Source organism: Chenopodium quinoa, unplaced genomic scaffold, assembly GCF_001683475.1.
Source record: "Chenopodium quinoa cultivar QQ74 unplaced genomic scaffold, ASM168347v1, whole genome shotgun sequence".
Classification (NCBI taxonomy): domain Eukaryota; kingdom Viridiplantae; phylum Streptophyta; class Magnoliopsida; order Caryophyllales; family Amaranthaceae; genus Chenopodium; species Chenopodium quinoa.
The window spans coordinates 175,265-195,859 of NW_018742616.1; the positions used below are offsets into that span (position 1 = coordinate 175,265).

At 35.6% G+C, this 20,595-nt stretch overlaps 4 protein-coding genes across 4 annotated transcripts; 1 reads left to right on the forward strand and 3 right to left on the reverse strand.

Annotated features, from left to right (window-relative positions):
• Positions 1-549: 549 nt before the first annotated feature.
• LOC110721403 (fasciclin-like arabinogalactan protein 10) lies at positions 550-2,090 on the reverse strand. Its single transcript, XM_021900539.1, has one exon. The coding sequence runs from the start codon at positions 2,007-2,009 to the stop codon at positions 777-779; it is 1,233 nt and encodes a 410-aa protein (XP_021756231.1). The 5' UTR covers positions 2,010-2,090; the 3' UTR covers positions 550-776.
• A 5,118-nt stretch (positions 2,091-7,208) lies between these two features.
• LOC110721404 (ankyrin repeat and zinc finger domain-containing protein 1-like) lies at positions 7,209-12,932 on the reverse strand. The gene is made up of 7 exons (XM_021900540.1): positions 12,458-12,932; positions 11,298-11,755; positions 10,732-10,846; positions 9,005-9,664; positions 8,659-8,742; positions 8,326-8,436; positions 7,209-8,134 (listed from the first exon to the last, which is right to left on the reverse strand). Exons 1-7 carry the CDS (start codon positions 12,893-12,895, stop codon positions 7,853-7,855), a joined length of 2,148 nt encoding a protein of 715 aa, XP_021756232.1. The 5' UTR covers positions 12,896-12,932; the 3' UTR covers positions 7,209-7,852.
• Positions 12,933-13,431: 499 nt separating this feature from the next.
• LOC110721405 (Golgi apparatus membrane protein TVP38-like) lies at positions 13,432-16,377 on the reverse strand. The gene is made up of 4 exons (XM_021900541.1): positions 16,024-16,377; positions 15,072-15,311; positions 14,726-14,943; positions 13,432-13,881 (listed from the first exon to the last, which is right to left on the reverse strand). The coding sequence occupies exons 1-4, from the start codon at positions 16,300-16,302 to the stop codon at positions 13,698-13,700; spliced, it is 921 nt and encodes a 306-aa protein (XP_021756233.1). The 5' UTR covers positions 16,303-16,377; the 3' UTR covers positions 13,432-13,697.
• A 1,686-nt stretch (positions 16,378-18,063) lies between these two features.
• On the forward strand, positions 18,064-20,286 carry LOC110721408 (peptidyl-prolyl cis-trans isomerase CYP18-1). Its single transcript, XM_021900548.1, has 5 exons — positions 18,064-18,164; positions 18,274-18,348; positions 19,011-19,172; positions 19,554-19,712; positions 19,955-20,286. The coding sequence occupies exons 1-5, from the start codon at positions 18,162-18,164 to the stop codon at positions 20,036-20,038; spliced, it is 483 nt and encodes a 160-aa protein (XP_021756240.1). The 5' UTR covers positions 18,064-18,161; the 3' UTR covers positions 20,039-20,286.
• Positions 20,287-20,595: the final 309 nt, after the last annotated feature.

Sequence of the window (20,595 nt, forward strand, 5' to 3'; positions counted from 1 at the left end):
AGTACAATAACTGTCCTAATTAACGCATAGACGTAAAAATGCACGGTTACCACGTGGATCATCTTGAATGCATCGTCTCAATATCATTTTTTATCATGTGCGCCTCCACTCACCAACCTACCACCATTAATTAAAGTGTCCATTTTCTAAAATTCGACACCAGCTTACAAACAAACTCACGTGCCCCACACTGTCCAATAATACCAGTTTCCGCCGTTGGATTTCCCCCACTGAAAATAATCTCAAAATCTTACTTGAATAATTAAATCATTACTTAACTTAAATTTTAAACAGAGTCAGACTTAAACAAATTGAATCGATATAGGGCTGAATAACACGTAGAGCTGAATTTCAAATTGAATCGGGCTGAATAACAAATTGAATCGACGTAGAGCTGAATTTCAAATTGAATCGAATCGATGTAGGGCTGAATTGCAATAAAGGTCCCTCTAATCCTCTATCACTTATAATACAACAAAATCACGCTTTGATTTTTTTAAAATTGTTATGGGTATTCGCATTTTATAGTTATTAAGAGAGAACAAGAAATAAAAGAAAAGAAAAGACACGATTAAATTAATTAATCACAGTATCATGAACAAGTGAATCTGCCTCTCTCAGTCAAACCCAAGTCCAAACCATACTAATAAATCTCACTTCTTCTATTCTAACTTAAACCAAATAAATTAATTAAAAAGAAAAAACGGTAATAATAACATTTACTCGTAATTAACAAACCGAGGAAAAGGACGTGGAAGAAAAAGACAATCCTATCCCTAAAGTACCAATGAAATTACGCCGGATGCCACTGACAAAACAACTGCAATAAACAACGTGGAACTTTTTCTCTCAGCAACGCCATTCTTCGAGCTACTTTCATCTGCATCGGTTCCTGGACCTTCCGCCGGAGACTCACCCGCCGGCGACTCCGCCGACGCCGGAGAAGATGCCGGAGTACTAGCCGGAGAAGGAGTATCAGCTTCCGGCGAAGGTGCAGGAGACGGTGAATCACTCTCCGGAGAAGGTGCCGGCGCCGGAGACTCTCCGAACAACGCCACCGGTAAAAGCACATTATCGACGGAGTAAACAACAACAGGAGTTGAGTCGAGCAAAGTTCCGGCGACTCTAGAAGAATCGACGCCAGTATGAAGCGTAACAGTGTCGCCGGAAGTCGTCGGAGATAGATCGTACTTTCCGCCGCCGGGAGCCAACGTCGCTAGCTTACCTTTCGTCGTTTTTAGGGTTCCGACGGGAGAGTAGCTACTAAGCGCGTGAAATTGGAGGAGAGAGACAACCTCTGCATTGCTCAATTTGCTCAGATCTGGAACACCTTTCGCTTTGAATGCTTCATCAGTTGGCGCAAAAATGGTGATTCCTTTCTCCATTTGATTCTGGAAAATCTTCAAAACTCCACTCGACGAAATTAGCGACGCAAATGTCTTGCAACCGGCTTTGTCCAACACCGCCGTGAGGTTCACGTCGGAGCCGGCAGCGGTGAGAAGTGCCGGAGCAATGATCGGAGCACTGATCTCAAGTACAGAGATATTATACGGAATTTGCTTGACAGATTTTAAGTAAGTAGAGTTCAGCTTAGACCCGGATTGACCCGATCCGAACCCGACCGACCCGGCCTTAAGGTCAGTGATATTGACCTGACCCTCTTGGGCGGAGGCGGACCCGGTGGTCTGATACAATGTTGTGGTCAAGACCGTGCCGTTGGCAATAGAGTGGAGCTTCTTGGGGTCGTAGTAGTCGAGCAGGACATGGAGTGATAAAATGTTTTTGACAACTGATAGCGGCTTCCCGGAGGTGAGGGTGGACATTGCCCCATTGTCGAGAGCGAGGACGGTGATAGTTTGGCGGGAGTTGATTTCATCGTCGAGTTTGGTTTGTGTAAGGTAGGAATTAAACTCAGAGAGACTCGGGTCGGAGGACAGGATTTCAGTGATGTTGTGAGCGTAGCACGCACCCAGGATTGAGAGGAGAGAGAATATCACGGCGTAAGCCATTGTTACTGCTTTTAGAGAGCGAAAGTGAGGGCATTATGGGAGTGTTAGAAAATGAAGGCTTTTTTTATAGGAGTAGTTACTAAGGTTGGGTTTAAGTGGGGTTTAAGGGAGTTTAGTTAACCATGGTTAAGTTGAGTACATGTGAGTTAGTGAGTTAGTGTAGTGTGGAGGTTTTATTGTTTTAACTCAAACAGCTGGTGAGGGTAGGAGTGTGTGAAATGACTAAATTGACCTTGGGTTTGATTTTAGTAACGGTCAAAAATGCTAATTGTAATAATTTTATTAAATTAAGGGAATTAAAGAAAAATATATTTAGTGCAAGTTGCAAAAAGAAAAAGGGGTGAAATAGGGATGGATATGATTTAATTTCTAAATGTGGGTAAGGTAGGAATCATGATCATTAAGATGGGATATAAAACTAGCTGTTATGTGTTTTTAGGTTTGAATTGAAAAGTTTGTAAGTGGGAAAATTGTTGAAGAAGGAAATAAAGTGTGGAAAGTATATGCTACTAAAAATGATGTGAATTTGGGTGGCCCTCAATAATAGTGAGAAAATGGACAAATGTGGTGTCAACACCAAGCCAGCAAATATGAATCATTTTTATGCATATTTGCCATAGGTGGCTATTGCTATGGATATTTTATTGGTGATAATTTTTCTAAGACAATATAGTATTCAATTTTGATTGTATGTAATGAGAAATTTTGTCTAATGAGCGATGATAATTGTCTTGGAAAATCGACATTCTTTTAATGTGGACGTAAATATTGAAAAATCGACATTCTTTTAATGTGGACTTAAATATTGTTAAGGAAAACTATAAAGAGCTTCACATAAAAAACTAGAAAAGAAATTATAATATTAAAAATAAATAAGCATTGATTATACTAATCCACTCGTGTTTTTATTATAAATTTTGATAAATACCATTTTAAAAAATCCAATCAAATTAGGATAATTGAATGTTCTAATTGATGTCTGGAGGTCCACTGGCAGATTCATAGTAATGCACAATGCATAAACTTTTAAGTGTAATTAGATCATTCTATATAAATCCTAACGATTAAATATTGGCTTAAATGTGATTATTGTTTATATAGTAATTTTAACATTAGATTGAATGGGATTGTAAAGAGGAAGAGTTAATATATTTCCAAATAATGCTCGTTTGGATTATAGCATGCCATTTGTTTGGGTTTTATAGATATACAATTACTTATTTTAACAATTTATATAGTATGTTTGAATATATGATAAGCCCTTTTTCTCCATAAAATACTACTTTTGTTTGTATTTTTAATACACGATTACTTCAAATTAAGCTATCAACAGTCATATTATTACTTATTTTATCCGAACTGTACAAAACTTATTTTGCCTATACTTTGAATTCATCAAAACTTATTTCACCCGGACTTTTATCATTTAGATTTATTAGTATAAAATAAGTTCAAATAAATCAATAAAAAAGGAAGGAAGGAAAAAAAAAAAAAAAAAAAAAGCGGCAACCTTTTAGGCAGGAACAGCACAATATATCCCAATATCCCATCTTATTGCTTACTCTGTGATCAAATCATTCAGCATATAAGGAAATAGGGCTGGCAAGCACTTATTATCAATGCCCTTCCATCAACCAATTATCTCGTTTTCTATAAATGTTCATGAATCATGATTTTATTCCATCGAAGTATTACATGACTGTGTTGCAGAAAATATGGATTTTCATCTTTAGCAGAAACAATGGATGATTTACAAAAGTATGTTCACTTGAAAACTTATTTACATTTTTACGTCGACATGAAACTTAATTACAGAATTACTGTCCACGTAAGCTCGAATAAGTTAATTTATTTATTTATTTATTTATTTTCAAAGTAAAACCGTTACCTCAAGTAGTGGTTTATGTACTAAAACCACTACTTGAGGTAGCGGTTTTACCCTTTTTGAATTGCAACTCCGTATCTTTACTTGGAGTACTAAAGACAAACCGCTACCTATAGCATCGTTTTTTATTTTCAATTTTCTGTTTTTTTTTTAAAACAAAAAACCAAAAACCAAAAATAGGAAACAAGAAAAAGTTGTTTCCACTTTTCAATTGTCAGTTTTCAAAATTATTAGGATTTAAATTAGTTAAACTCTTTTTTTATTCATTATTTGCCATATATCATATGGTTTTGTAAAACAAAAAACCAAAAAACAGAAAACCACAGCAATGCCAAACGAACCCTTAATTAGCGGTTTTAGACTATAACCTCTACTTAAGATAGCGGTTTGTCTCTTAAGAAAAAATTACCGCAAATGTTGATTAGGGGATTTTTCCCACCATTCACCATCAGACAAGTGGACCAATCAGGTTCCGCCATGTGTCCGTCACATGGGCCAATAGGAGCCTGACACGCGTCAGTCATTGATTCGTCCACCATGGACCATTTACGACACGACACGTGTCCTCCCCATGACACATGGGAAAACCGGCCACCTAGGCCCAATCCTTGGAAAAAGCCTAGTCAGCCTTAGGTTTACCCTAAACTTAGGATTTGTCACGCATCCCAAGGCATATAAATATGATTATTAATCCTCATTAAGGGGGATTACGTTCATTAATCACTCTCACCTAGAGAAAACATTTGACCTTTTTCCGCATTAATTACTCCTTAAACAAGTACGTACTAACTTGACCGTCGGAGGCGGAGCTCCAACCACCCGGAGTCTCCGTTTGTTTTGCAGGTACAGGCGTCCGGTTCCAGCCTCGAAATTGTAACTCTCCCGCAGGACATCAGAAAACCCCGAAACAAATGTATTACCAAGTCTACGTGGATTGTATTTTCATAGGATGATTTACAATAGTATGGTCACTTGAAAACATATTTACATTTTTGCGTCGGAATGAAACTTAATTACAAAACTACTGTCCACGTAGGCTCGGAAAGGGTTTTTTTTTTTTTTTTTCCCCTCTTTCAGAGTAAAACCGCTACCTCAAGCCTACGTGGATTGTATTTTCGTAAATAAGTTTCATTCCAAAACAAAATTGTAAATAAGTTTTTTAAAAGCTATATTTTTGTAAATCATCCGAAACAATGCAATAGGATTAAATTGAGTAAATAAATAGCAATTGCTGAATAAAGTTACCTTGTAAAACTTTTAATCTGAAATAAAAAAATACTCGTGTCTTTTATGACATATTTTTGTTGCTGTAATTATACATACAATGTGTAATGTAACCTATAACTTCAATCGATTTCCATACAGCTCTAAATCCCACATTGAACTATCACAGTTTACTACGGATCACTATATTGTTGTTTGTCGATTAATGAAAATAAGGAATGGATTAAGCTTCTTTTAGTTTAAATTTTAAAATTACTTTATTTGTAAGAAAAAACTCTAAATAATGTACGCTTTCAAATAAATTTTGTTTAACAAATGACTTCAAATTCATCACACGTTTGCAAATACAAACTGCAAGGAAGAGTTGCATTATTGCAATTTTTTCTTACACTTGAAGATAATCTATTTGCATCATGATAATGTAATAATGAGACATAAAAACAAAAAAAGAATCTACTTTCAACCCCTTAAACACTCCTCTTTGAGAATGAACTAGAAAAGTAATGCATTAAAGAAACAAATACAGTACAATAGGTTGCCCTATAAATAATTAAAACTTGTCCGACCCTTAAAATGTAAGTCACTTAGCTAAATCTTTGGCCTTTTGCTCTTTGGTCTGTCTGGTGGTCATGGAATAATACCAATCTTTATTAATCTGCTAAAATTATTATTAGTATAGTAATATTTTATATTTTATAAATACCTTTTGTTTTAGAATAAGTAAAATAGAGCAATGACAGATAAAAAAGTCTTCAAAAAAAAAAATAAAAAAGAGAGAAAAAGAAAAGGCACCAAAAATATTCCAAAATATATTAACACTCGTGGGAATAAACACTATGATCATGGCAACTAATTTGGTACTTAATTTATAAGATCATTCCAACAGCCTATGCCTATCACCAGTTCATAGACAGTAAGTACTATACTATAAAATTAACAAATACCATAGGACCAACTCTGTCACAGTAGAAATTGATGGTCTGTTGCTCTTAAATACATGTACAACAATCTCAATATCTTGCATGTCTCACTTTCTAAACCACTTTGATAGTAAATGTAAAACTAGTCCTCATGGTATTGGGATTTGGGATGGTAGTTGTACACTCTCTTCGTCCCTTAAAGATGCCCAATATTTTTTAGGGGGTGTTAAATACCGCCATTCAAATTTATCAAAATTACCATCATTTCCAGCAAACTGTCAATCTTTCCCTTACTAAACCCTAACCCATTTTTTATCCTTTTTTTTTTCTCTCTCTCCTCAAACACCTCAACCACCAACCTTTTTCCACACAACCACCACAACCACATAGAAAAGGTTATCAGCCTGTTGGTGGCGGAGGAAGGCGGCGGCGCAGAGTCAGACAGTCAGTCAGGCAAGTGTCAAGGGGCGGCGGAATGGGTGGAAAGGAGGTAAGTTTTTCGGTTTTTGTTTTTTTTTTTTTTTTTTTTTTTCTGAATCTTGTTTTTTTTTTTATACAATCGGTGGCTGGTCAACTGGAGGTCAAAACCGGTTATAGTCCACAGTAACCGATTTTCAGCTCCAGTTATGCACGATAATCGGAGGCCAAAATCGTTTGTCGTGGACGGTAACCGGAGCCCAAAACCGGTTACCGTAATGGTTAACCAGTTTTTGGCTCCGATTGACCATCGTCAGCCGGCGGTTTCTCTGCCCAATATTTCTAAACCACCGGAAAATTGTCATACATGCTGAAAAGCCGACGGTGGCGTTTTCGGTTCGTTTTCCAACGAGCCACCTCGATCACCATCTATTTCTCGTCGACTTTCGCCGTTGGTGTAGAAGGTGGTGGTTGACACGGTGGTTGTGGGTAGTGGTGATCGACGTGGTGGCGTGTGTCATACCGGTGTCGTGATTGGTTGTGGTTGATGGACTAATGTTAGAGAAAGAAAATGGCAAAAAATTTAGTAAGGGTAAGAAAGTCTATTTGCTTGAAATGATGCGGTTTGACCAATTTTGATGGCGTATTTAGCTAGTCTTTATTTTTTCACTCATCCCATATCTTTCTTCCTTTCAAAAGAACACCAATAGCTCCAACAGTATCGCAAATTTAAAAAATAAGACATAATAATAACGAAATATTTTCACAGAAATTAACAGTCAAAACTGATTTGGACTTTTTATTTTGTAAACCTTATAGATGATTACCGAAAATTCTAGAAACTATGGTATATGCTACACAGTCGTGTAAGGTAGAATGGTAGATCCTCCAATAACAGCAAAAAGAAAGGGAAAGATGAACTATAATATCAATGATGTGAAGGGAGGGCCGATGGGGACCGTTGAGCATGAGAAGCAAATTTCACGAGTAGCCTCGGATTGTCGCCTGCCGGTGACAAAAGAAGAGAACTAGATTTGCCATCAACCAAACATTTCAACTTCATTACAATCAGCATCATTTGTTTTCTTATGTTTAATTCTTTCTTTCTTTTTCTTTCTTTTTGTAATGTATTAATACATCCTTGTCTTAAATTTCCGTTAATGTACTGTATTCCAATCAGAAAGGTCAGAGTTTAGTGTGTCTTTACTGTAACAAAATGCCAACAAGACAGATCTTTTCCATGATAAATCTTTCTCAAAAAAATGTAGTATAACTGTTATTGATATGATTGTTTATTTGTAATACAGCATTAAACTAAAGCCATTAACATAATAATGAACAATATAAATTTAAATTTCTACAGTAAAAAAGCACTGGGTGAAACTCTAACCATTTTGTTAACCATCTTCAAGAAATTCTCTGTGAACTTGCATGCATGTCGTGCTACAGTATTTGTAGTTATACCGGTGGAAAGGAACTTTACCCACCAATGATGCATTACAACAGGAGCAAACTGTGTCAGTACTGCCAACGTTGGTTTTTGGTTGGGAGGAGCTTGCAGTAGCGGTGTTGCTAGCCCCTTGAGCATTAGCAGCGGCCGCAGCAGCCAAGGCAAGTCTTCTTTCAGCCGCAGCAGCTCTCTTTTCTCTCTCCTCGGATTGTTTCCTCTTTAGTTCCTCCTAAGTAGAAGGAAAATACAAGTCAGAATAGCAAAAGCCCCGAGGCAGTAATTTGGTTCCTCCTAAGTAGAAGGAAAATATAAGTCAGAAATTCAGAATTGCAAAAGCCACGGGGCAGTAGAACAAAAATTCCACTTAAAAATCATGATAATTATGAATGCCAATATGCTATGCAATTCATGAATGTATACCTCTTTGGACAATCTAGCTGCAATCACAGATTGGACTGTTCTAACTGAAGGAGAAGCAGCACTTTTGTTCTCTGTGGCCGTTGCAATCTTCTGGGATTCTGCAGCCTTGACCTTCATGGATAAACTACAATGTTAGAGAAGGATACACAATGCCGGTAACTAATAGGGCCGTCACATTGACAAGAAATTCTACGTGCTAATAGTCCTACAATGTGAAAAATGTGCATCTCCTATAACAACACAACACCAGATCCCGCAGCTGGCAAGTAGGATTGATAGCACAGTGGAATAGAGGAGTTGATACAGCACATGTCAAATCGAGAAAAGAATTACCTCAACTTTCTTTTCCCTTTCCCTTGCTTTCCGCTGTTTCTTCAATTCCTTTGCTTTTGCTTTCCGTTTAGCATCTTTTTCAGCCTACGCATTGATGGCCGGATCAAAATTGGTAATAATAAACCATGTCATACATCAAGAAAACATGCATCAAAAAGAAAAGATTAACATAAATCACCAAAAGAACTGAGAATTACAGCTTAAAAATGATATACGAAAGGGAAAAGACCAAAGAAGATGACAACAATGCATCAGACTAGTCAAGCCAAAATGCATCCCTTTATAGAAAAAGAATGCAATCACAAGTACTACAGAGCTTGGTGACTAAATATTTGAAGATCAGTACCTGCTTTGCAGCCTGAGACTCCTCCATCTCTTTAGTCAACGCACTAGGAACATTAGCAGCATGCCAATCCCACTTTTCAAGATTTGAAGCCATAAAGCGTCTGAAAGTATTTCTGACTTCCTTATCAGTAGCCACCATGTAGGGTGTTTTCCCTCTTTCATCTTTAACAGTAGGATCTAAACCCTGCTCTAGAAGTTCCAAAACCTTTTCAGGATTATCAGATTTTGCTGCTTCATGTAATGGAGTTGTAGTACGTCCGATTTCTTTATCACCTTCTTCTGAGGAGGATTGTTCATCAGTAACTTTGCCACTTCCAGAAACTTCATCCTCCTTACTCACTTTTACTTCACTCCTTTCGGCACCCTTCAATATGTTTGCATCGCTTACGCAGCTTACATTTAATTCAATCTTATTTATATCAGGAAGCACTTCCTCGTTTTCATAAACAACTAGGCTCAACTGGTTATATATCCGTCGTGCTTCCTTCAAGGTAGGCCGCCGAACACTAAAAGGAATATTCCTAGCATCACACTGTTGGTTGCTGAAAAGTGGGCCCTCACCATTATAGAACATTTGGCGGTTGCTTGAAGGTGCATAGATGAAAACACAAGAAGATGCATCAAAATAAGGCTTCCAAGAAGCAAGCAACTCTTGAATATCCTGAACAAAATAAGAGTGTCAGCCACTATGACATCATGGTTAAAAACCTCAACTCATTTGGAAAAAAGAAGAGGATAAGCAACATCTATTTAATTTCCGTCAGAGAAGCAAAGATTGATCAAGTATAACTTGATGAGAAAGCTATATAGAACAGCCAAAATCAGAACAAATGCAACTTCTGCTTACGAAATTAATTAAATCCTCACTTTTCTTGAAAAAATAAATTAAAAATATATGGTTAATCTAAACAACATCACTTGCAAAAATTTCTTTCATTTATGTTAGGAAGCCTCAACGCGAAACAGACTTGGCCTTGAGCCATTGTTTAATAAAGTCAGGACTGAATGCCTTGCTTGAAGTTGAGATTGGTCTTACTTTTACATTAAGAAATTGCATAGTCTTGTGAATCTCCTGCTATTCAGCACATAACTGCTGGGCTACCTAAAACTGAGCCGTCCAAAACGTTAGGTAGTTCTAGTTTACATTTGAAAAAAGGTTAGCACTAATGAGTAGTTTGACTAAACTTGAAAAATCATTTATAAGGCATTAGGGAACAGCCTGAAGTAGATTACTTCATATAGGGAGAAATTTACATGAAGTTAAACTCGCCCATGAATAACTCAGACAATTCTGTAGACTACCTCTCTGTAAAGGATTGAGGAAATTTTTTTTATCTTGGAAAAACAGTCAGTGCTCAACTGAATATGCATACAAAAGAATACAAGGAAATGGCCAAAATTATTTAAGGAAATTCTGTAGGGGAAAGAAATTCACAAAGCAAGTGCACCAGGATTTGTGGTAAAAAGTTATGTCCTTAACTTTGCATGTCCTGCTCAAGTCACAAGCAAACCAGCGAGTGGATTCTCATTTACAAAGCAAAATTCTAGGCATGTATGAATATAGTCAAGTTGCACCAACTTCTTCCATTCAATTGCATATGCAGGGTATGATATTATGATATATACTAAGATTACAAATCATCTTGCGCGATGTTCAAACAATCAAAATATTGCAAAATGCATCATGTTCATGTACAGCACAGCAATAACCAGTCATTAGGACAATACCTTCTTCAAAGCAAGCTCATTATAGCGGCGAAGTGACGCTCCAGCAGAATGTATAGATCTGCCACTTGCATCTTTGGTTGACTGTCTTTTACCAGCCTTGGCCCTCACAACATATCTAATACAAAAGGCACCAATTATATAGCAAAAGGAAAGAAAAAGTCACAATAAACATCTAATCTAGCAATAAGAAAAACAGAATATATACATCATGCAGTACAGTTTACAGCTAAACTTCTACCTGAAGAATAGAGACAACAGTGACACAAATCAGGTTTAGCATATAAGATAAAATCTAATACACTATATTATGAATGCACAATTAAAAACATCCATTACAGAGAATAACTAGGGGAGAGCCAGGAAAAAGAGGCGTGAAATAAAATTTAAAAAATCTAAAAATTGAATTTTGCCTTCTTCTATGCAATCTTAACGGCTTAAAGTTGGCATCTTTGATAGTTACATCAAGTTCAACAGACCCATACATTGAAATCAATAGAACTGCATTAGATTAGAAAGGAGAGACAAGTAGTAGCAGCAAAAGTTATTTTTATAATAGGGCAAGGTACCTGTGGAACGTCTTGTAAGTAATAACAGTGTTGCCATCAAAGACGCAACCAGCAAAATGTCCGCCACTGGCCAGCAATACAATCCTCAAGTGAGTATTATCTCTTGGCTCGTGAGTCAAAGATTTCAACTTCTCTATTACTTTCAAATCAGGAACACGTCCACTGTCATCCACAACCACTAACTGATTGTTCTCATAGGAGACATCCTCGTTATCTTTCAAAAGAAAGCACTTCCATATTGAGACTTTTTCTCCTGACTGAAGATGGACACATAGTTTCTGCTTAATACTTTGAACCGACATGTCCCTTGTATAATTCTTAGCACGAGATCCTCTTTCATCTTCATCTTCTGATCCCGATATACTTGAAACATCAAAGTCTTTAGAAAAGGAGTCTGAAGCTAACTCATCAAAGTCATCCTCATTCAAAACAACTTTTCCCGCTAGGTTTAATTTTACCTAAAAATGAATATTGAACAAATAATCAATGACACTACGATCAAGTAATAGGATCCTCACCCACATACCCCTTCCTTTTCAGTCTCCCTATTGTTGTTAAAAACCAAAATATATTCTTCCTAAAATATTTGCTTCCCATAATTTCAGATGAAGAAAAACATTCAATACCCCATTACATACTTTAGCAATCTTAAAATCATAAATTCGTTACATATTACCAAACGCCAATACTCAATGCTGCTCTCTTCTACTGGTTTACATCATGCAGAAATTGATAATCCCAACAAAAGGTAATCTTTCTAAAATTTACAAAAACAAAATTGTCATTCCACTAATATAAGACATTTTGCCATCAAATTTCTTCATAAAACTCTTCTTTGATTATATATTTCGAGATAATCAAACTATTTCTCCACCTACAAATCTCTTAGGAAGTATTTAACTGTTTTTCCACTCCCGGATCAGTTGCCCCACATTACACTATCAACGGGACTATTAATTCTCCGACATAAGTATCGATTCCAGACAAAGCGAGTAAGTTCAATTAACATATACAAATTCAACATAAAAATGGTTATTATAACCCAACAAAAGTACAAACTCAATCAAATACTACAACAAACATTATCAAATTTCACATAATCAATAACATAATTATTAAAATAAAAAACAAAAATTGAATAAAAGAAAAAGGATAATTACATTGAAACGATGAAGGTCGGACTTGAAGTGAGAGCGCTGGTCAAGAAGAGAGTCGAATTCAGACTTGCAAATATTGCAGGACCATGTATTCATACTATTATTACTAAAATTAGAAGTATCATTCAAAATTTCATCATCTTCTGGAATTTCTTCCTGCAATTGCTGTTTCAAAGTTAGGGCAGGTTCGACGAAAGGGGTGGATGAAGAGGGAGGATGATGATGGAGGAGTTTGGCGGGAGGAAGAAGACAGCAACAGTCGAAGAAATTTTCAGGGAGTTCAAAGATTGATTGCGGCCGTTTATCGGGTTGTTGGCTGCCGCCGGTGGTAGCCATGGTTGGTGTTTGGTTTCGCTCTCGATTAGGCTTATTGGCTTGGAAGTTTTTGAACTTACTTGCGTTGGGACTTTTGCGAGGGCAGACCGGACAAAATTGACTCATCTGATACTCCCTCAACCTAATGTATTCGGTCTAAATTTTGATTTTTATTGGACTTAAATTGAACTAATCTGATCTCGAAATCAAGTTACCCCTTAAAATATTTATGGAAAATAATTTTTCCCATTTTTCCAATGTAAGTTACCACAGTATCACCTCAAAGCTTAAAACGATCTAATTTGACCTTCAATAATTAAGTTGAATTTAACATGACTTTAAATTGCACATTAAAATGAATAATCAACTTCTTATCATCAATTCGAAATTGGTTAAAGAATAAGTGAAAAATGAGTACTACGAAGTATATTACATTTGATTGTTTGGTACAGAGTAGTAGACTTTGATTACTTTGATTCCTATCATCCTATGCAACCCAATAACCCATGACAAGATCTTATTAATCTTTCTAATTATGGAAAATTCGAAAATAATTAGCGTTGTACTATAGTATTCTTGACATCAAAATTCAAATATAGATTTTGTGCCAATTCCATTCAAAAGCAATTATACTAAAATGCTGTTTAATTATATTAATTAATTAGTAAAATAATTATTAAAAATTCCAATAAATGTGCGAAATTACAAATTATGTATAAATTCATCACAATTCCTTCAATCATAACTTTGTAGCTAAATGAAAGAGTAACTATTTGATATCTCACTGCACATCTCAAAAATTCTTCATTTACACTAGATGTATAAATATTTACATTTTGAAAAATATCCAAAACTTGGGCATTATCTCTTACTTAATTTTATCGAATTCAACGTGGAAGAAGTGTGCAAGTCTTTGGAGGAAGATCTGCTACCTCAATTGTTGTTGCTCCTCTACCTCTTGAAGTTGTTTCAGCCTCCGTTTTGCATAAAACCCAATGGCGATGGTGGATACCGCAGATAAACAGAAGCCTATGCCATCAAAAATCAAATGGTATTTTGAAACATGAGTATGCTCCTCCATTGCTTGTGCCACAGTGCGAAACAGTTTTCCACTACCAAGGAGAAGAACAATAATGTCAACAAGTGTGACAAATTGCAAAATCTTGTATGAGATAATTTCAGATTAATGAAATAAAATTGAAAACATTTTACTATTTCACAGCAATAAATAGCATGAGACACTTCATCGATTGCTCATGGCATTTTCCCGAATTCCCCCCCCCCCTCCCCAACAACCTACATGAGACTTGTCTATAAGCCATTTAGTTGTAAATGTAAATGGAACAGATTCATCAAAATCTGTTTAGTTTTTAAGGTTCACTACAAGTGTACGGATCAGGATAACAATATGTTCTCAAGCCCACTGAAGAAATTCAGCACGAATTCAATATCGAGTTAAAATCATACTATCATAGTATGAGTACAATAATTACACAGTGAGTGTTAAGAATTTTTGTCAATTTAAGCTTTCCAGTTTCAGTACACATGTTATACTTCAAACCATGTAGCATTGCAAATCATACAAATCCTTGGATCACATTCCTGTGATAGACAGAGTCACAGTTAAGGAATTAAACTGATGAAATTCATCTGATGCTATAAGACCAGAAAGTATAATAAAGTACTTGTATACACAAAATGAAAATAAAAGTACACTTGGTGGCTTCAATCAGCTTCAGCCTTTAAAAAAGCAGTAAGCCAATATCAGAAACAGAACACCCTCCATTATATCCTTAATACCTAATTCATCAACACAAATTACTAGGACTCTAGAAGGCAGATATGTTTAGCATCAAGAAGTATACTTGACAGGGTGAGACCAGAAAATCAGCTTGAAAGAACGTAGTTCATTGGAATTAACCAGAGATTTTTCAAAATCATAATGCAAAAACTAACCTGTACATGGCCAGAAGTACCTCAGGCACCATCCCTATCAGGGTTCCCACCAGGTAAGAACTATACTTAACACCGGTAACAACAGCAACATAGTTGAACACCACATATGGGAATGGAGAAAGTCTTAGCAGAGCAACAAATCGAAACTGATGAGACCAATCGCCTTCACCAGCAAATTTAACAAAGGCAGCTTTTTCAGGATGATCAATCAACCATTTCTGACGTCAATACAATAAGCAACAAACAGCAAGCAATAGTTAGATAAGCCGAATTAGAAATTTCCTCTCAAGATAAAAGTTGGAATCGAATAAATCACTGTCAGAAAACACGGGAAATGCTTGCTTACTTCGATCTTGTGAAGAAACAGATAGTAAGCTATGAAATAAGGCAAAGAAACAGCAACAGTTACTGCAGCCATGATCAGCAAGAAGCCAATTCCATAACCAAAAGTCATTCCAACAATCCACTTAAACTGCACAGTCGGCAAAAGCAGAAGCGGACACAAGGCTATTGCAGCAAACAAGATAGCTGCAAGCACGGGCGGACTGCAAGTTTGTATCAGCCAGAGTACTACAGGAATAACCTCCTACGAAAAGACAAATGACAATCTAGTTAAGCTTAAGCATCCAGTTTAACAGCTAAAACATTTGAGTAGACATAAGTTCATATCCCATGTGACAAAATTTGCAAGCGTAACTAATCGCAATTTATTGCAAGTGTAGCTATATCACAATTAATTGCAACTATAGCTATTTCACAGTTAATTGCAAGTGTAGCTATCATATACTTTTACAACATTCAACAATATGTCATAACTCAAGGAGTATAATATTTCTTATGAAGACCGAGTCTCCTGATATTCTTGTACAACATTACCATTCGTTAATAGCTTAGAGGGTCCAATGGTCCATTCTACAGTCGGGTGTATCTGCATTCTCCTCCCTTATGCTCGCGCATGTCATGGGTGGAGAATTGTGCGATATTGCAACAATTCCATCAAAAATAAAACTTGCAAACAAGATTTTTCTTCCTTTCCAATTTCGGAATGTCACATTTTTTTTAACACCTACCATTTCCAAAATTGGAATGTGGGCAGTTGTCAATTTCCTAAAATAATCTTCCTGCACTAAACAAAACCTACCCATCATAGTCAAACACTCAAACAATTAATCTCCAATAATCTTAATAACCCTTATACAATTTCAAAATATAACCCTAGAAAACCAAAAAAAATCAAGAAAATCAAATTCACAATCAACCCTAAAAATCACAAATATCATATGAGAGAGAAAAAGGACCTTCTTCGCGAAAGATGGGGCAAAGCGTTTGATGATTACAATTGCAGAAATTGCAATTACAGTACCCAGAACAATCATCAACCATGTTAATGGCATATTTAACCACCTTCGATTAACAACACGATTATTATGTTCAAATTCATGATTAATTGGTAACAACGAAGGAGATTCTTCGTCGTACTGAACGCAGTCGTTTTGAAGTATCTGGTAATCAGCGTTGATTACCTCCATCTTTGCGGAATTTGGGGGAGAAACTTCATAGTTTAGTTTATCTTGCATTGCTTCTTATAATTAAGCGATCGAAGAGAGGACTTGTTACTCTGATAGAGTTTTAGAAAGACTAAATAACTGTAATTAGTTAGCCAGCGGTGATGTCATTCACGTCAAACTCAATGCAAATATACTTTCCTTTTTTTAGTTAACACGTTTTTTAAATCATGTTTACTAATACATATTTATCTATTTTAAATAACATTTACCTTACATAAATTCAATTAATATCTATAATCAAAAATAATAAAAAGTTGATATTGTATTTTGAAAATATATGTCATAATGAATCCAGTAATGTTCCAAATGACTATAATTTTCATTATGTATTAAAGGTGATCAATATTGGCCTGGCCCAATCCGGCCCGAACATAGGGCGGGTTTGGACAAGGCTACCCGAACCTGACCCGAAAAAGCCCTCTTTGGCCCGATAAGCGCGGTACTTTTTTGTGGGTTTCAGCACAAGGAATCATGTTAAGTCGACCCGGATCGATTTTTTATCACCTTTATTATGTATGTATCATAAAACATGGGCAAAAAAAAGTGTGTATATAGTGTTAAAATTAAAGCGTGTCAACTAAAAAAACGGAGACAATAATATGTAGTAGTACAAGATTTATCTTCCCCCTCCCCCCCCCTCCTCAGGTTTCTTTTGTAGGGAAGTGGCAATTTTTTTTTTTAAATGTATAAATGTGTGTACCGAGTGATCACATATGATCCACATATGAATAGATGATTAATTGAGTCTTGTCGTATTGTATTTATTATTGATTGAATTAAAAGTTTAAAATTGATTTTTACTTATACACTAGTGTTATCATATTGCTAATTTTGTTGATTAAAAATTATTCATAAAAAAAACTTTTTTACTTTAAGATGGATTGAAGCATGTGTCAATGAGTGTGGATTTGGGCATGTGTTAACTATAGCGAATATGGACATGTGTTAACATTTGGTTGATCTAATAGCGAGTGGTTTAAAAACAACTATTCAATTTTCGTGTGATTGATATGGAATACTACATACTTACTTTTTTTTTTAATTAGTTAACACATTTCACTTAGGCACGTTTTCCAACATATACTTTTAAATGTACATATCATTAGTTATGTATTAGCAAAAATTATGAAATCTTGATATTTGGAGAGTAGACATTGAGATAAATTTAACAAGATCCCACATGACTATGTATTTATCTAAAACTTAATCACAAAACGAAGTCAAGGTAGGTTATGTGAATAGCGCACAAAGTCAAAACGTGTCAACTAAAAAATACGGAGGTAGTATATAAGAAGGTTGAGAGTACACCATTTTTTTTGTCTCAATTATAACAAAGCCATACACTGTATCTATAGCAATTTGACCATACAAATCCAAAAGCAAATAGTTGAAGACTTGAGTTAGATCTCATTTCATTATCATAATAAACGGAATAGCTATTGAATCAAATAAGTTGATTTTTAATAATTCCTCTATTATTTTAAATGCATCACTTTAGTTTAATCTGTATATTTGACGAGACACAACTTTGAACATCAATATCTTTAATGTGATATTAGTTAAAAAATTTACATAAGTTATTTTACAAAAGTATACATCAGGACTAATCCAACATTTTTTATTTTTTTTAAAATTCTTTTTAACACCTATATTTGTTTTGTCATTCAAAGAGTTGACATTTAGCAATTAATGGGTTGGGCCAAACCCTATCAAACCAGTTGGGCCTGTCCCCCTAAACTAAGGGCTTCTAAAGTCGGCGAGAAACCCATTTCCATCAACGAAAAGCGTCGATTAATCTCGCATTCTTAAAAAACGCAAGCATCAAAAAGTTGAGTTTCTTCTTCTTCTCTCTCTCTCCTAACATTAAAATGGTATGTTTCTTTTTCTGTACTCATGAATTTCGTCGATTTTTCTGCGTCGCTTAAAATTAACGCTTTTGTTTTCGGCATTTAAATTGGTTTTTTGTATTGTTGCTGGCAGTCTGTGACACTTCACACTAATCTCGGCGACATAAAATGCGAAATCTTTTGTGATGAAGTTCCAAAAGCTGCTGAGGTATATAATTTTACTCCAAGAATTCGTTGATTTTTTTTTTAATTATTATTATTATTTTTTATTTTTTTTTTAATTTGGCATGTCTTAGTTTTACTGGGAACAATTATTTCATGTTAATTAATCTAATTTGATGGAATTATTGTACAAGGGATTGAAATTTCTATGTTTGAGCTGAATTGTTTTTTTATTAATTGAAATGATTTTATTGTTATACTCCTTTTGGCCGTATTTAATGGCCGCGTTGATAGTGTAATTTGAACGGTGACGACTTGGGTAGTTTACAAGGTTGCTTTAGGGTTTAACGCTTTTATAAAATTAGTTTATAAAATTAGATTGGGGTAGCATTGTTGTTTAGATAAATTTGGGACTTTTTCAGTACAAAGGTTTTGTTGGAATTTGGTTACATTTCACTGGTTCCAAGCATAGAAGTAAATTATGGATTGGATAGTTAGAACTGCTAACTATTTGTGAAGTTGTAGTTTTGTAGATGGTGTTTCGAGATGTGAAGCCTTGAAAGTTAAATGGGCATGTTTGTATGCCTTTTGGACAATCTAAGTTTTATTGTACTCAAAGGACCATTCCAAATGGAAACGATTCAGGTTGGCATGTCGAATATGACTGTTCAAGCATGCCAATGATCCAAATGCCTTTCTGATTTCCAGAACTTTTTGGCTCTATGCGCCAGTGGGTACTATGATGGGACCATATTTCATCGAAACATTAAAGGTTTCATGATCCAGGGAGGAGATCCAACTGGCACTGGCAAAGGTGGTACAAGTATATGGGGCAAAAAGTTTAATGATGAGATAAGAGAGTCTCTTAAGGTATTTTATGAACTATATTAGCTTATGATTTCTATCTGGACATTAATTCATTTCTCTTTCATTCAAATTTTGTCATTATACATGAGCTTGATTGGAACCTCTTGGACGCCAAAATTCTCCATGTGGCTGTAAGGCTTGTTAAACCTTACCTACCGACAAGGCGTATTGTGTTCTACTCCGTAAATTAACTTCATGTGATTAAGTATTGAAGCTACTCCATTGTTCGATTAATGTTTGTGATATTGAAGCAGAGACTGATTTGCCAAAAAGCTGTAAATGTCTTGCTTTTCTTTTCTTAATGATGACAAACTATTGAGAACAAGAAATAGAACCTTATAACTAATTCCTCTATATTGAATATTCTGTATTTTTCTTTTGCAGCACAATGCTAGGGGAATCTTGGCGATGGCTAATAGTGGTCCAAATACCAATGGAAGCCAATTCTTTTTAACATATGCTAAGCAGCCTCATTTGAATGGATTGTATACTGTGTTTGGCAAGGTGATCCATGGCTTTGAGGTTCTTGATCTTATGGAAAAGGTAATGTTGGATTCTTGAATTTGATATCTGCTTGTGCTATCATTTGTCATGGAAACTGTTGTTTTTGTATAGTTTCCTATATCTTGTTTCTTCATACGAGGCTACATCTTTAGTCTTGCAATGCCCTTTTTTTCCTTCTTTTTTCCTCTTTCTAGGGCCATGATGATGCTCTGCCTTGTTATCTTTTTGCAATTCTTCAATGACATCTGTCCCTAATAAGTTTTTTTTTCCTCCATATGCAGACGAAAACAGGTCCAGGGGATCGCCCACTTGCTGAAATTAGGCTCAACCGTGTTACCATACATGCTAATCCCCTTGCTGGTTAGCATTCAGGGGCAAGATGCGACTTCCTCATCATACTATGTAGATGACAGTGTATTTACTTTAAACTGCAATTTTAGTGACTAGTTGAACGATATCAATTGCTCTCCTGCACAATGTATAGCACAGTGGGTATTGTAATTTCATTGGCTCATATTTTGTGAAAACCGTGTAAACTGTTCAATTGGTTAGGATTTAGTACACTGATGATTAATGATAATCTAACATTTTGAGAAATATTGTTCATGACATATTGAGATGTTTCCAAATTTTTATGTTTGCGACTATTGGCATCTGATGCAATGGATCATTGCGACTTTTGGCATCTGATGCAATGGATCATGCTTGATTGATTATATAATCAAGGTCGGTGAGATGAGCTCCCAGAGTGTTGAGCTTGGGACTAGGGAAAGCTGGAGTACAGACGTCAGACATATAGTACATGAAACTTCATTGTTGAATGTGAGAAGTTTTGCAAATTAGCTTCCCATAATTCAAAGAAAAAATTGAAAATCAAGGTTGGCTTAGTGGTTGAGGATCTTCGTCTCAGTCTTCTAACCCT